The sequence below is a fragment of the Garra rufa genome, chromosome 2, assembly GCF_049309525.1.
Source record: "Garra rufa chromosome 2, GarRuf1.0, whole genome shotgun sequence".
Taxonomy (NCBI): Eukaryota; Metazoa; Chordata; class Actinopteri; order Cypriniformes; family Cyprinidae; genus Garra; species Garra rufa.
The window spans coordinates 17,853,368-17,869,104 of record NC_133362.1 but is presented as its reverse complement, the minus strand read 5'-3'; the positions used below and the strand labels follow the sequence as shown (position 1 = coordinate 17,869,104).

At 41.6% G+C, this 15,737-nt stretch overlaps 2 protein-coding genes across 3 annotated transcripts in view; one reads left to right on the top strand and one right to left on the bottom strand.

Moving 5' to 3' along the window:
* The window catches only part of macrod2 (mono-ADP ribosylhydrolase 2), an 849,841-nt gene that overhangs the window by 157,877 nt on the left and 676,227 nt on the right, over positions 1-15,737 (top strand). The window lies entirely within an intron of this gene.
* Positions 2,476-13,352, bottom strand: flrt3 (fibronectin leucine rich transmembrane 3). 2 transcript variants are annotated; one of them, XM_073834921.1, is made up of 3 exons: positions 13,094-13,352; positions 6,525-7,246; positions 2,476-5,626 (listed from the first exon to the last, which is right to left on the bottom strand). In XM_073834921.1, exon 3 carries the CDS (start codon positions 5,596-5,598, stop codon positions 3,649-3,651), a length of 1,950 nt encoding a protein of 649 aa, XP_073691022.1. In that variant the 5' UTR covers positions 5,599-5,626; positions 6,525-7,246; positions 13,094-13,352; the 3' UTR covers positions 2,476-3,648. The 2 variants fall into 2 exon arrangements, with proteins under 2 accessions (XP_073691022.1, XP_073691023.1); XM_073834922.1 differs by having other exon boundaries at positions 6,525-7,243.

Genomic DNA, 15,737 nt, shown 5'->3' with positions numbered 1-15,737 from the left:
ATTGGCCGGAGTCCAGGCATGTGGGAGGACACACTGGTGCCCTGACATTTTGACCTCAATTTCTCTTTTCGTACAATGAGGGGTTCAAGCTTTGATGTGCAAGATGTCTTGGACTGAATACAAGGTGCAGAAGAAGAACCGAAAGCAAATGGCTCATTAGGAGGGCTTTTTGCTATTTTATTTTGGAAAAATTTGCGCTGAGCTGTGGGAAAAGGTTTTGCAGCGAACGCGAGGCCAGGCAGAATGGGAGCAAACACATCACACACTTGGGAATAGATATGCTAGGAGTTGATGACTACATCTTCCTGCAAGGTGAAACAAAATGAGATCAGAATAAGATGGTGCTTTTAAAGTCAGCTCCCTTATGGCTCTTTTGGTAAATTAAACTCTAAAAATAATTGAATGACATGTGGCTTCTGCATTTGCCAGTAATTGCCTTTCTTGTCAAAAGCAACTCTCATTATGTTCTTTTAGTTGCTTTTATAAACGTTTTACGATCTGAAAAAACAGAGCAGCTGCATTATTTTTCACACTATTCATTGTATTAAAGAGCTTGGGGTCTGTCATTGTTTGTGATAACAATGCCTGGCTTGATCTCTACTGTTCCTTTGATTGAAAAATTGAGGTCAAAAGTCCGGAAAGATGAAAAATGTTTCAGTTGCTTTACAATGCGGTCAAAAGTTGAAAAGATGAAAAATGTTTACCACTCATTAAAAAAAGGAGGTCAAAGGTCTAAAAAGATTTGCTTTAAAAAGGGCCGGGTGTCTAAAAAAAATGAAAAATGTCTACTAATTGCTTGAAAAGGGGGTCAAACATCCAGATTGTCCAATTTTTCATCTTTTTGGGCTTGTGACCCTTGTTTCACCTGCTTTTATCTGACCTCTGATCAGTCATGGCTTTCTCTGACCACAACAAATGAGATGACCAAGTAACGTCCAATTATTTCGCCTAGTATTTTCAAGCTCCTCCTCATTATCTCCAAAGTTTAGGGTTTTTTGTAGAAGTTTAACCTTGTGTCTAAAGTGAAGTGCCCTATTCAAGGTAGAATTTCAAGTGTGCACCGGTCTCATGGACATCAGAGCTGATCAATGGTTTTCCCCGGGCAAATGAGGTCATCTGTAAGCCCCAACAATGTGCTGACAAAGACGCCAGAGGTGAGGTCATTGTGTTAAAAAGGTCACCACAGGTCACCCCCAGTAGCAGCCGCTCAACTCGCCCTCCCCCAATACTTAAGTTTAGTGTTCTGAATGGGTCAATACAAATTGCTGTGCGCACTCACATCCAGCTGATTTGCCTTCACCGTACAGCGCACGATATTAATATTTCAAGCCGTTTTGCTCGTAGCTCAAGCTGTAAAAAATTCTGATGGTGTTGGGAAACTAGAGATTGATTTACTGCATGCGGAACGTCCATAAAGGGAATGTGCACGCTCAAACACTCTCGCACACCTGTGCGCTTTGATAATTAAAGCGGCTGTGATCTCGTTCCTGCTTATTGCTGCTTTATACCTACAGTTCTGGTTGACAACTCATCTTCAGAATGAATGATTTGTAAGTTACAACAGCTGCTGTGAGTATTGAATTAATATTCAGAAGAGGGAATATAAATTGGAGATGGATAAAGATAGAGTTGATTAAACACATTGGATTGGACTTACTCTAATAAATTGTCAGTTTACTTTCATATGTTTGCATTTTACATTCAAAATCAATGTACAAATGCATCTTTCATCAGAAAAGTGTAGAAAATAAAGAAAAAGGCTTTATATTTGAAAGGAAGTGAGTGAAAGTTAGCAAGGCCATCACTCGGCATTTAAAACTCGCTAATGCCGTCAGTCAGGAAACCACATAAATAAATGACAAGGCAAGTTGTGGAACATCAACAGCATTCACATATGTGGACCCTTGGTGAACTGTATGCTCACAGAGGGTGTTTACTTTAATTTCTAGCTGATGTGGTATATTTAGTACGCGGGACTGTTGAAGTATACTTAAGGTTTGGATCAGACTTGCTGTTTTTAGAGGCTCCCTTGAACTGTAATTAAATTCCAGGGCGTGTGCATCTATGTGTGTGCATGTTCGCACACTCGTGGCCCACATATATGTGCCTATGTGCTTGTGCGAGCCACCTGTGCGATTCCTACTGTGTTTTGGGCTGTGCCATCAACCTAATGCTGTATGGTTATTATATACGTACATCTCCCCCTGTGGCCGCGAGACGCATCAAAATCCAGCACAGCATCTCTCCAACGGCCTCATTTAGCTTCTGTGGCGTACTCGTTGATATTTCCCACTTGGGCCAATCAGATAAGTCATACATGGCTTAACCACACAAAAGAGCACTTGGAACCCCAAGCGGAATGCAGCACTAGGAAGAAGCCTCTGTGTGCTTTAGATGAACACTTTTGAGATCCAGAATGGTTAGAGGGATTAGAAATAAATAGAAAGCATTATTTTGGGGAAGGAGACCATGCAGTTGGGGTTTTATCCACTTTTATTTTGCAATATGACCAATATCCTATCATATTCAAGTGTGTATGAAAAAAGTTAAGTCACTGATTTATTTTTTTGAAAAAGCTAAATACAATAAGCATTGGATCAAGGCACATACAAGACTGGCCAAAGGGCATTCAATGCACTTTGGTCTTCAGTTGTAAAGAACAATTTAACTGTGGCAACTTAAAAGTGGCTTGAATTAGAAAACAAAACAATACAAATAAGAATTATATGAACAAAAAATAATTGACACTTTTTATATTCCAAATAGAAAAGAGCCCAAATGTGTTTTCTTGCCCGCAGTATTCCTTTTTGGAGGGCAACGTTTACATGATGTGGTTAGCTGTACTGAGGGATACGAACGAGCGATATTGAGTTCTATGTTGTGTTTTTGCCCGTCCATTTTGATTTTACTGCAGAGTAACCTTTTATTTGATCTATGTGCTTCATTTGCAAAGGATTTAGGATTCTGTGCTGTGTTGCTGCCTCCTCCAGGGCAGAGAGGAAGTAATAGATATCTGCTTCCTGAACGCTGCCATGATGTAAAGCCTGGCAACGTTCTGGAACGGGCAAGTAGGATTCCTAAAGGAACCCAGAGGTTTCTCTGACAGCGGAGTAAGTCTGTGCCTGCCATCCTTAGAATTAACAAAACACTTGTGTCTTTATTTCCTTTGATCAATCACCTATGCCCTATATTCTCACAGCCTTGTTTTTTGTTGTATTTATTTTTTCCACTGACAGCAACGTAGCGATAATTTTGACCTGTGCTTATACTACATGGTTTTCTAAAATCTGATTGTTCAACACAGCAATGAAAACCCACTTTCACAGTTGACAAGTCATCATATCTCAGTAGAGCACAAAGTTTTTTTTTTAATTGGTCTAAAACCATAAGTAAAGGAAGTACAGTACAAATGACTACAAATATCTAAAATATAGAATTGCAGTTTGTGGCAGCATACACCGACAGCTCAGTGATGGCCTGCAATCGGAACCTTTTTTCCTTTTAATAAATCGTCCTTAAATATAAATTATATGGCAAATGTACATAACGATGCTTTCTCAGTCTTTTCGATCCAGTGTTTTGCAAAAGACCAAGCAGTCTCCGAGTCACTCGTTTGCAATAAAACGTCTTTGTAATCCACGCACGCTATCACGAATGAGAGTAGTCTGAATCTGGTATTCCACTGTCTCTGTAGCTTCTGTTGTTGATGCTGTTTTCGCTGTGCGGACTCTTGTAAAGACTTAAGCCATTAGGAGGAAAAATTGTGTGTATCACAAACTCCTCCTTTGAAACGGGCATGTGATTTATGGGAATCATTTGAAAAGAGGTCTCTCTAATCTCCAAGATGGAGTTGTCCTTCTTTGTTCCAGCTTCGGCGTAATCGTCCTTCCGCCTGCGCCCTTTGTTGTACGTGCAGTTCCTGGAAAATAAGGAACCGTTCCTGTGGACGTACCAGCACACCAGGGCCAACATGATGATGGCCAGAAGGGCCACCGCCCCTCCGATGATAGCAGCTAAAGGCAGATTGGAATTTTTGTAAGGCTCTTTCTCCTGCTCTCTGTTCAAGGTTGTGGTGGGATTGTACGCTTTCAGGGAACCGGTTTCGGTCTCTATGCAAACAGGTGTCTCGTCCGACAGGTAAATGTTACTTGTCTCCATGGGAACCATGCATATCCGATAAGAGGATTCGGGCTCTAGAGCTGTGAGTAGGTACTCTGTTCTCTCCCCTTGGACGATGGTCTCTGTTATAGATCCGAAAGCAGGACTGTGGCCCAGCTTTAGCCAGCTGAGCCTCAGAGCCGTCATGGGCTGAGATACTCTCCAGGATATGTGCACCGTCTCTGCGCTACTAGATTTGACACTTATCGTGATAATCTTTCGACTGGATGGTGTCGTGCTACGATAGTTTCTACCCAGCTCTGGACCCTTAACCACAGGTCTTTTAGTCACATATGAGGGCCACTGGGGTCGAGAGGGTGGCAATGTGTTTGAGACTGTGCTGGTCTCATATGTGGTTGGGATCTCGATGTCTGAGCATCCAAACAGCTCCGAGGAGAGGTCTTTGATGGCCATCCCTTTGACCTTATCGGGTCCTTGACACATAAAGCCACGCACGTTGACCTTAGATGGAAGACTGCGCAGCCAGTCGCGTACCCACTTCATCCTGCAGTTGCAGTACCATGGGTTGTTGCGCAGGAGCAGCTGGGTAAGGTTATCCAGGTCGTCGAATACCCCCATGGGCAGACTGCTCAAGTTGTTGCCTGACAGATCCAAACGGTACAGCTGTCGCAGAAAAGCAAAGGCACCTGCTGGCACGTGATTGATGTGGTTATCTTGAAGATTCAGCTTCTCCAGGCTTGAGCCCGGCAGGTTGGCGGGTGGGGAAGTCAGGGAGTTCCGTACCAACGACAGCTCGGTCAGATTGACTAAATTGATCAAGGCCATCTCCCCGATGCCCCTGTTGTTCAGGAGGTTGCCATCCAGAACCAGTCGCTTGAGATTTATAAGATCCTGCAGGGATGCCTCAGAGATGGACGAGATGCGGTTGTCGTCGAAGCGTAGCTCCTCGATAGTCATCGGGAGGCCTGAAGGTATGGTGCTGAGGTGGTTTCGGGACAGGAAGAGCAGCCTCAAATGGTTGCTGTCCCGGAACGCGCCCTCTTCGATGCTGACGGCCGACACGGAATTGTCATCGAGGTGTAATTCCTCAATGAAGGGAATCTGTGCCAGGGAGGAGTGGGTGATAGTCCGGATATTGTTCTCCTGCAAATGAAGTTCCTTGACATTCAGCGGCAAGTTGGTGGGGAACTCATCCAGGTTGTTGCAGTACAGGTAGATCTTTTCGACACTGTTTAGCCGTCGTAGATCCGTAGGGATTCCTGCGCTTTTGATGCGGTTGTTCTGGAGAAAAAGTACTGTAGCATCCTCTGGGATGCCCGAAGGGATGGAAGTCAAATCCCGGTCATTGCAGTATATGAAAGTCCCATCGCACCGGCACTGCGAGGGACAGGAGGCTGAGGTCAGCAACGGGTTGGCCAGGCCGAGCAGAAGCCCAGCTCTGATGAAGAAGACGAAGAAGGACTTGTAATTGCTTGCCATCGCTGATGTCCTCCTTGCGGTTGTTGCCCTTGGAGAAAAAAAAGAGAAGGGAAAAGTCAAATTCATGCCGTCTGAAGAAAAGGCAGTGTCCTGCTATAATTGCTGTTTTATGTACGGTGCCTGCAGCGCCTCTTTCATTGTAAATGATTCAATTTAAGACAAAGGGTACAATATTTCTGCTGTTGAATTAATGAAAAGAGGCTATTAACATTTGCAATGACATGAACAAATGAAAAAAACTATGGTTGCGAAACATGCCTGGGGTGTTTATCTTGATTGAAATCATTTTTATATCAAAACAATACAAAGTAGTGAAAAAAAGGAAAGGGGGATTAGAGGAGAAACAAAATAAGAGAAAAAGGGCGGACTGAGAGGTTCAGAAGCAAGTCTAATTGAAGTGGAAGGGTATTCCCAATCAGCCGTGGATGCAGATAACAAATCTTTAAACCTGCTAGCTTTCCTTGAATGAGATGCCTGTATGTGAGAGGTTTTATCTCTTGCTGTGTGTAATGTAATCGCAGGCTGTTGTTGTTTTACACATTTCTGCTGTTAGCCAATGCATTTCAAGGCTGCTTTTCATTGCTGAAAACTGGTGGCGGAACACAGTCAGGCCTTGTTGATTTTAATCTTTTGCTGGATTTTCTTGTAACTTAAAAGGCAAATTTGACGCATTCTAAATTATTCCTGACAAAATTGGATAGCTTATAAACCCACCTTTTACATTTGTTGCAATGTGACAGTCAATATATATTATTGCTATATATATTACTTTTAGAGGCTATTACAGACACATATAATACATATGATATATAATTGCTATTAAAGCCTACTTTAATTTCACATTTTTCTCATTGCTTCTGTCTGTGCATGTATATAATAGAAAAAATGGCAGTTAACCATAGCAAGATCATCCATATTTGTCATACCTGATTTAGAAATGCCAGATAATCCTCTGCTGCCACCCCAAATCCAATGAGGCTTTAAGCTGTCGTTTCTATTCTTTCAGGAGATGTTTGTCCGTCTTGTCAAAGGGGTCTCTTTGGTTATATCCTGACCAAGGCTGGTATTTGTCGAACTGATCCTTGTTTGTACCGCTGACCTCCTGTCTTGTATTGCAGCGTCCACAGTTCATGCAATCAAAGGCTTTGCCATGGTAGATAAACCTATAAAGCAAGCAGCTCTGTTTTCAGACAGACCTCAGGCAGCCTTCTCCTGTGCAGGCATGCAATTTCAGTGAATTTAATCACCGAAAAGGACTAAAAACAAAAAGAAAGGAAATAAAAAAAGCGCAGAATCCTTTTATTTTTAGTTGCGATTCCTAATCAGACCCTTTTGTGCGTAACAGAGGGTTGAGAAATGAACTGCTCCCGTCTCTCCCGAAGCAGACTGGTCATGGCGTAAAGACCACTGTCCGTCTGCAGCACGGTAGGCTCAAATCCAGGGCGGTTCGGTTCTGAAGTCAGGCTCCAAAGTCAGCCCCGAATCCTGTAGTCTCACTCCTGGCAGGAGCATGAATAAAGTATCCAGCCTCGTGGCTCGAAAGCAGAATCTCCTGTGCTGCTGTAGCACTCCGCCTTCCTGGCTCTCGTTTTACGTACCGGTGCCCGATGTGCAGACGCCCACTCCTTCTCACATGCTGAACTTGCTACTGGCAGGGATAGAAAGAAAAGAAAAATAAGTCAATAAGAGCAAATTCTTTTATTATTGACAGCATTTGACATCTGAATACGTCATGACGCCAGGAAAGGTACGTGGGCTTGTTGAGAATGAGTTATTGACTGTGCATAATATGCTGTTAGGCGGCGTTTATTTAATTCTGAGATGATAGTGCCAAGGCTGAGATTGAGTCAGACAGCGAAGCAGCCAGCTGCAATCGGCCACTGTCCTTCAAACAGAGCCGTTTCGACAACACATTGACGTAAACCGATAGCTGTTTAGCCTCTGTTTTCAAGGTTTGCACCTAACATAAAAAGCACACCACAATGGATTGGGTTTTTATGGATTGTTACGGCCTGCAGATTGCTCCAATGCATTTGAGACTTATCAGATAGAAGGGAGGGAAAAATAAGAAGAGTGTGTGGTTGAGATGGGAATTTGAAAGTCCCTTAAGCTTATTGGGTTTCTGTATATCAGGGGATTTCTTTGCCTCTGGGTAAATGACCACAGAGAAAAGCCCCTGGGCTGCAGTCCTTTGATAGTGGACACTGTTTGTGAACCTGGATTAGTGGAGATGTTGTGTGGATTTTTATAAAAACCTTTCTTTTTCCTTGCCTTAAGCCTGTGCTGCCAGGATAACCGCGTTCGCTGTTCTGCCTGCCGCTAACCCTAACATCCCCCCTCTAGTGTTCTCAATGGTGATGGCTGAAAAGAATTCCTTTGCATGAGAAAAGCAACCATGGTTTGGGCCTACGACAATGGCCGAGGACCGTTCCCTCCCGCCTTCTAGGTGAAGGTAAAAATAAGAGTCATAGTGAAGCATATTGCTGCTGAGGTGTCAAGCAGCCGCCAAAGGTCCCTCGGGCTGCCCCGACAGCGCCTGAACACAACGCCCTCGCACTGCTCAAAAATGTACATGTGAGATGAATGCGCTTTATGTCTTGCAGACTCATGAATACCCAAATGGGATCCTCATGCGAGTCACCTCCGGTGGCCCTTAGGAGACGTCCGTGCTGCACCTTCCATACTCTAATTTCCCACGGTACATCTTTCCTGTTACATAGACTGACAATATACATTTCTACAACTGACATCCATCATCACGGTTTGTGCCCTTGCCTGAAACCCTTGTGCTGACCTGCGGATAGTAACCTTCCTGTAGAACACGTTGGAGTGTGTCAGGCAACTTTGAAACAGTGGTATGAAGTGACAAGGAGAGATTAGGGAATTGAAGGCCCAGTAACTTGATTACAGGTCTCGCCAGCGCGGTCTAATAATACACCTCATCCTTCTGTTGAGCCTAAGTGCTTCATGTGCATGCTTTTGTATTAGTAGATTCCCAAAAGCTTGGAAACGACAGCTGTGACCCGACTTTAAGGACAGGTGATGCTGACATCGACTAAGTTGCTTCCTTTGAAACGTTTTGAAAGATTCGCCTCATGATTGCCAGATATATTGAAGAGGAAAATAAGTACTTGCAGGAATGTCGAATGGCTGGTTAGCAATCGGCATGCAATTTTCCAGCTGTTCCGAGGAAGTGTTGTATTGATTTGGAGAATTATTTGTGTAAAGGAACTTGCTGTTTTTCCAGAAGTCTGACAAATAACAGAGTGTGAAATTATGTGGAGATGGAATTGCTCTTGCTTCATGTACTATACTCAATGTAAATCACTTCCTGGCAGAGCAAAAGCAAGTTGGCGGAACACAAACCCCTTTGGTTTCTTCCGCCAAGACGCTTTACTGAAAGTATCAGGGTTCACTCACAGGTGGCTGTGCATTTCATGATATTTCAGCTGAGATCTTACTCAGGAGACCTTGATAAAAGCACAGGTGTCTTGGGAAATATATGTGGGCCAGTATTATGTTATGGCCGGAAAGGTCAAACTGAAAAGAAGGGAGGGCATCTACCTCATACGCTTGTCATGCTAGCTGTCTCACTGGGTCACGCAAACCTTGATCTGGCTGCATTATCATTTCTTTTCGCTTGGCTCCTCAGATTTCACAAGTGGCAGTGGTCCATTATTCATTCAAGTTAAGCATAAGGGCCCTGGTTCTTCTGCTTTACTGAACTCCTTTCACTTAGAATTATTAGCTTTTTCACATTTTGTTAAATCTTCAAGCCCCCTTTACCCCACCCACTGCTCATAGCCAGAGAGAAAAGGCCACTGAATGTGACGGGCACCTCTCACTATCGTTCTAATAGGCCGCATTTCCCGTTAGGAGATCGTTCTAATGGCCGGGCCTGCTTCTGCTCCATTGCTCTGCTCGAAGTGATGTTCAATCGAGCATCCTGGTTAAAATGGCCACAGCCACAACTACCTTTTGCTCGTTTAGTGTCTTAAATTCAGAACATTAGAATCCGGACTGAGAAATGGGTTAAAAACGTCATATTTGAATGTGATTGTGTAACATCTTAATATATTAAAAAAATTGGAATATTAAGTACAAACAAATATTTTGCATTTTTATAATGACAATGCTTTTATATGTGACCCTGGGCCACATAATGGTCAATTTTTTGAAATTGAGATTTATACATTATCTGAAGGCTGACTAAATAAGCTTTGTAAATAAGTGTATGGTTTGTTAGGAAAGGACAATATTTGGCCAAGATGCAGCTATTTGAAAATCTGGAACCTGAGAGTCCAAAAGAATCTAAATACTGAGAAAAAACTTTAAAGTTGTCCAAATGAAGTTCTTAGCAATGCATATTACTAATCAAAACTTAAATTTTAAGTTTACGGTAGGAAAGTTACATATTATCTTAATGGAACACGATCTTTACTTAATATCCTAATGATTTTTGGCATTAAAGAAAAATTGATCATTTTTGACCCATACAATGTATTTTTGACTATTGCTACAAATATACTTGTGCTATTTTTGTGGTCCAGGGTCACACATAAGGTTTTCAGCATTTTTAGAGAAATTAGGGTAATGCTTAAGTTGGCAAACATTGCACTGTTCATCCTTTTTAAAAATAAACGATGTTTTCTATTAGTTCCCAGAAATGCTGTCAAATCTGATCAGTGCCCAAGCATGAACGAAGACATTTAGGATGAAATTAAATTTGCACTGCAGTCTTCATTGGTGGGTCCTGGGCTATGATTATGAAAAACAGCTTTCTTGTTTTCAATAGATAATAGATTCTGAACCCCAGGCGGGATTTGAACCAAATGCCTCTCTTTGTCATGTATCTTATGTCCATGAAGCCAAATCAAGCCTCTCTGAGCCTAGTGGGCCCAGAGATGAAACATCTCTGCCTACATATTTGGAAACGAGAAGAAGGGCTTGGGCACGGCTTTAACGTTAATTTAAGAGCAGGCTTTTGTGTTAGCGGCTCCCCTCTGTGTTCGGTTTTGGGGCAGATGATCCGCAGGTTTGTCCCTGGCTGACGTTCAAGCAGTGAGAGTGGATTCTAGGGGAGACAGGGGGTCTTTTTCTTTTGTACGGCACTGAAAAGAGAGTGGTCCGTGGCAGCTGCACTGTTTTCCCCACTTGGGGGTGGTAGGTGCTTCTGTATCAGGCCTGTGCTTGTCAGATACACACACACAGACACTTGGAGGCCGAACCGGCGCTTTAATTACCACATATGTACCCCCTGCTAGGGTACAGGGGGCAGCAGTTGCTGGACAAGGGCAGAAAGGGTTGGGTTGATTTACTGCACTGTACTTTTCTTGTTTCCACTACAAAGGAGGGTAAATTGTATCTGCAATAAACCTAAAATTTGCAGGCTTTTTTTCTGTTTGCATTTCGGACAGTATATTTAAAATATAAAAAGAGTTTATTTTATTTTTATTTTTTTTAGGAAATTAACTTCTAGGCTTGTTTTCAGAATATACGTTTTAAAGAACGGCCTCACTGAGGTCAGAGGTTGGCTCGAGACATGAGTGGAGGATTCTATGAGAACGATTTGTTTTTGTCCTCGGCACAAAAGGGTGACAGACTTTTTTCTGAAGGCCTGAAAGACATGACCATTTTATGTTGACTCTGAGTGAATGCCACAGACCACTGGGTTTAGCCTCCGGGGTTCGTAGCTTGAAACAAAGAGTGCTGTCCGCCTGGCTGCCAATAAACATACACTGGATGCTTAGATATTTGTATTAAAATATACAAAGTTAGTTACTTTGTATTCTTATGTATAAGTATCTAAAAGGAGACTTGTATTTATGCTTTGTAAAGCATAGAGGTGTGTTATTTGTAAATTGCTGATACAAATTGTTTATGCAAGCGAAAAAGACTGCCACAGAGTGCTTTGACAAATCCAACAAAGAACAATGGGTTAGTTAATTTTATCACCCTCCTAACAAAGTCAAAACAGACCATTTGTGGTTCTCAGCTATTATCATGCTAAGAAACTAACCTATCCGAATACACGTCTTCGAGTGCGTTTGCACAAATGAAGCTTGAAGCTATGGAAAACAACTTGCGTTTTTAGTACATTAGGGATTTAAATGTGAATCGTCTTTATAGTAGTCTTATAAACTGATTTAATCAGCTCTGATTGAAGGCTTATTTTACAGTTATCTGCACTGAACTATTATTTAAATCTTGACGTTTTCCTTTCGAACAGCTTATCTTTCAGATAACTTGCAAGGCTACTTAAAAGAAGGGAAATTCGTTTGATGGGAAAATCCTAAAGCAGCTGACAGCCTCAGATCTCTTTACTGCGCCACACACTCGCTTCTCTCACTAAAAAGCACAGGGCGCACATTTATTGCGCGCCAATCTCGTTGTCTTTTGAGTGTTCGTTAGTATTCCAAATTAGAACGCGACCCTCATAATCAACGAAGCTGTCTGCGTTGAGAGCGCCCGACTCTAGCGGCTTCGATAATGGGAGAGTTGTAGTTTTGTCGCGTCGCGACGCATCCCCGAATCCCCATTCGATATTCCAATCACTCTCTTATCACGCTTCCAGAGCGCAGGTTAGACATTTAATATATGTATCCTCATTTAGAATCGACGTCTGCTCGTTTCGTTTTGTCATAAAGCCTCTAAAAGAGATTTAAGACGCGACGCGTTAAGTTTATACGTTCCTGTTGATTGCACGCGGTAAAAAAATCAAGCTGCATTGCGTTTTTTTTCTTCTAAATGAGGATTTACGGACTCGATATCACGTTAAATGATATATAGAGTGCTTATGGTGTTAATAAAATGTTTAAGTTGTTCGTTAGTGCGTTTATTCGCGCAAAGCGGTATGGAGACTTAAAGGGATAGTTCACACAAAATTAAAAATCAAATTCGATCGTTTTCTCACCTCCAAATTGTTCCAAACCTATTTGACTTGACAGTCCTTCGTAAAATCAGATGTTAGGGTGAATGACAGCCTCAGTCACCATTCACATTCGTTGTATGGAAAAAAGATGCTGAAAGTGAATGGTGACTGAGGCTGTAAGTCCTTAACATTTCTTCTTTGCATGTCATTTAATGCTCCTGGAAAGAAAGTCATTTAGGTTTGAGACAACTCAAAGGTTAATGTATTCTAATATAAGCGAATTATTGTTTTAAAATCATTTTGAGATGCACACTGAATGCTAAATGGCAAATGAAGATCTATATACTGCTGGTTTTCACGAGTACTGAACTTGTGAGTTTAAATTGCTATTACATCCCTCTCAAATCCCTATGGGACTGCCTACATTTGCAATAAAATGTCTTTTTCCTCATCGCAAATGGATCTCAAAGTTTAGTGAGTGACTGGGGTGTACGGCATAGATGCAAATTTGCTGTCTATACGTGTTTTGAAGGTATTTGATAACCTCAGAGTGATATAATGCAAAAGGAAAAGGGTTAAAAACAGCCCAAAAATAAGGGGAAACCCATAACAAAATACACTTACCTGCCAAAGCAATAATTCAAAAAGGAAAATCAAAAAGAATATCCTCAAAGCATAAAGTCAGTCCGTAGGATAAATCCAGTATGATGGAAGATAATTCAATCCTCAAAAAGAGCCCAGTGTCAGAAAGGCTCAGTAGCAGCAATAGTGCGAAAAGCAGGGTGTGTTTTTATTTCCACACACACTTGTTCACATACACACACACACTCCTTTGGCTCAGAGAGAGACAAGATTGAGAAGTCGGCAGAGCTGGTCAGCTGCCTGGAGCTCACTACAAGTGTGAGGTTGCATCTGCCTCCAGCTCTGCTTCAACACAGCACTGATGTCATCTGGGGGCGGAGCTTGTGGCTTCCTCCCCTTTCTTATCCTCTCTCCCTCTCTCTCTCTCTCACTCTCTCCTGGTTCCATCCTGCTATATTTCCTGTGGACGCTAGGGGGAGCAGGAGAAAGAAAGATGAGTATTGAGCAGCCTTAAATAGGCAGCTTGAGTGGGCACTTCATGTGTTTGTGTTGAAGGCCACCAGAAGCATTATTTAGATGAGCATTATGTGTGTGTGTGTCTAGGAATTAAGTAATGGAATTTATATGTTAGAGACGCTGAGAAAAGGCAGAGCAGTTTATCAGCCCTGGTATGCGCTTGGTTAAATCAGAACAATGAGAGTTCTTTATTTTAGTGATACATGTGTCTGTAAAAGAGGGAGCTGTTAATGGCATCTAAGTTTCACAGCACATTATGAATTTTTAAGCTCGGAAGTCAGGCGTTATGTTCAGCCTCATTATGCTTATTAAGTATTAAAGTGGCTCCAAGTGGCGAATTTGCTCCCTCATAAACCAGCAGTACAGACTGCGTGTGTCATTGTCTCCAAAGGGCTTTTGAAGACCTTTGTACAGTGGAGTCAGTTCCTTTTGGATGTACTGCATAAACTCTTTGCCAGCAGATACAGTTCTCCTACCCTGTTTGTAAAGGAGATGGTGTAGACAAAAATTGAGTCATTATTTACTAAACCTCATGACTTCTATGACTCTTATTGCTTCTGTGGAACAAAAATTGGGACATTTCTAGGCCCCTGTTTTCCATATAATGGAAGTGAGTAAGCCACAAAATAACAAATAAGCAACAGAAGGTGGTCCATGCTCCGTTGACTTTCCATGACATTATAGTGAGTGATGACAATTATAATTGTTGGATGAATTTTCCTTTTTATGGATGGCTTTTTAGTTTAAAAGCTAGATATTATACTTATTCTCCACACAAAGTATTATTATTTTTTGAATCACTGCATGGAATTTCTCCAGCATGCTTTACCTGCATGTTTGATGATATTTTACATATTTGTTTTTCCCATAAAGGAACTGATATACCTCACAGAGTCTGTGTTTAAATGCTGGTGTCCTTCTGTAGAGTAGATAAGGCTGACCTGCTTTCACTACTGTGTGGCCTGACTGTTTACTAGACTGCAGAGGCTTTTGACTGACACGAAGGAGAGCTACCATTGTCTCTTTCCCAAAAAACACCACGATTGGTTGTTAAAATGGCCACAAGTCTTGTCCTATACCAAAAAGTAATGGAAAATTGTATATGTATAATACACTTTTAACAATATCTAATATTACTTATCAATATACAGTTGAAGTCAAATGGTTACATACACTTTGTAGGATCTGCAAAATGTGAATTATTTTACCAAAATAAGAGGGATCATACAAAATGCATGTTTTTTTTTTATTTAGTACTGACCTGAATAAGATATTTCACATAAAAGATGTTTACATATCTATCTACAAAAATTACCCTGTTCCAAAGTTTACATACACTTTATTCTTAACACTGTGTTGTTACCTTAATGATCCACAGCTGTTTTTTTTTTGTTTTTTTTTGTTTAGTGATACTTCATGAGTCCCTTGTTTGTCCGAAATAGTTAAACTGCCCGCTGTTCTTCAGAAATATCGTTTAGGTCACACACAAATTCAGTTTTTTCATCATTTGTGTGTATTTGAACCCTTTCCAATGATGACTATGAGTTTGAGATCCTTCTTTTCACACTTAGGCCAACGGAGGGACTCATATGCAACTATTACAGAACGTTCAAACACTCACTAATGCTCCAGAAGGAAATGCAATGCAAATAGAGTCGGGGGTGAAATTTTAGAATTTTTGCCACATTGTGAAAAGTTGCATCCTAAAATCATACAGTCATTGTTGGAAAGGGTTTAAATACACAAATGCTGTAAAACCAAATAATTTGTGGGATCTGAATGATTTTTCTGAAGAACAACATGCAGTTAGTAGTAAATTTGTTTAAAAATGTATTAAAAAATGAATTTATTTTTATTATATTTTAAGTGATGTTACATAACTTCATTCAACATGAGAGTTACTTACCACCTTTGCCAGACCTTGTCTTGTTGTGTAGCTTTACAAGCATCTATTGGAGGATTAAGCATCTGAATTATGTCCTATCCACCCCGGGCTTTTACAGCAGGTCTAGGTGTCGTGTTTTTAGGGTCAGAGGTGGAGAAGCAGGGCACAGTCGTATGTGACAAGAGGTCAGTGCAGGGCATCGTGGGCAGAGGCCCGTCTGTCCCCCCACCTCGGGACGGATCGCGACTCCAGCCTCTGCATCGACCCTTCCGGCGCTTTTCTCTC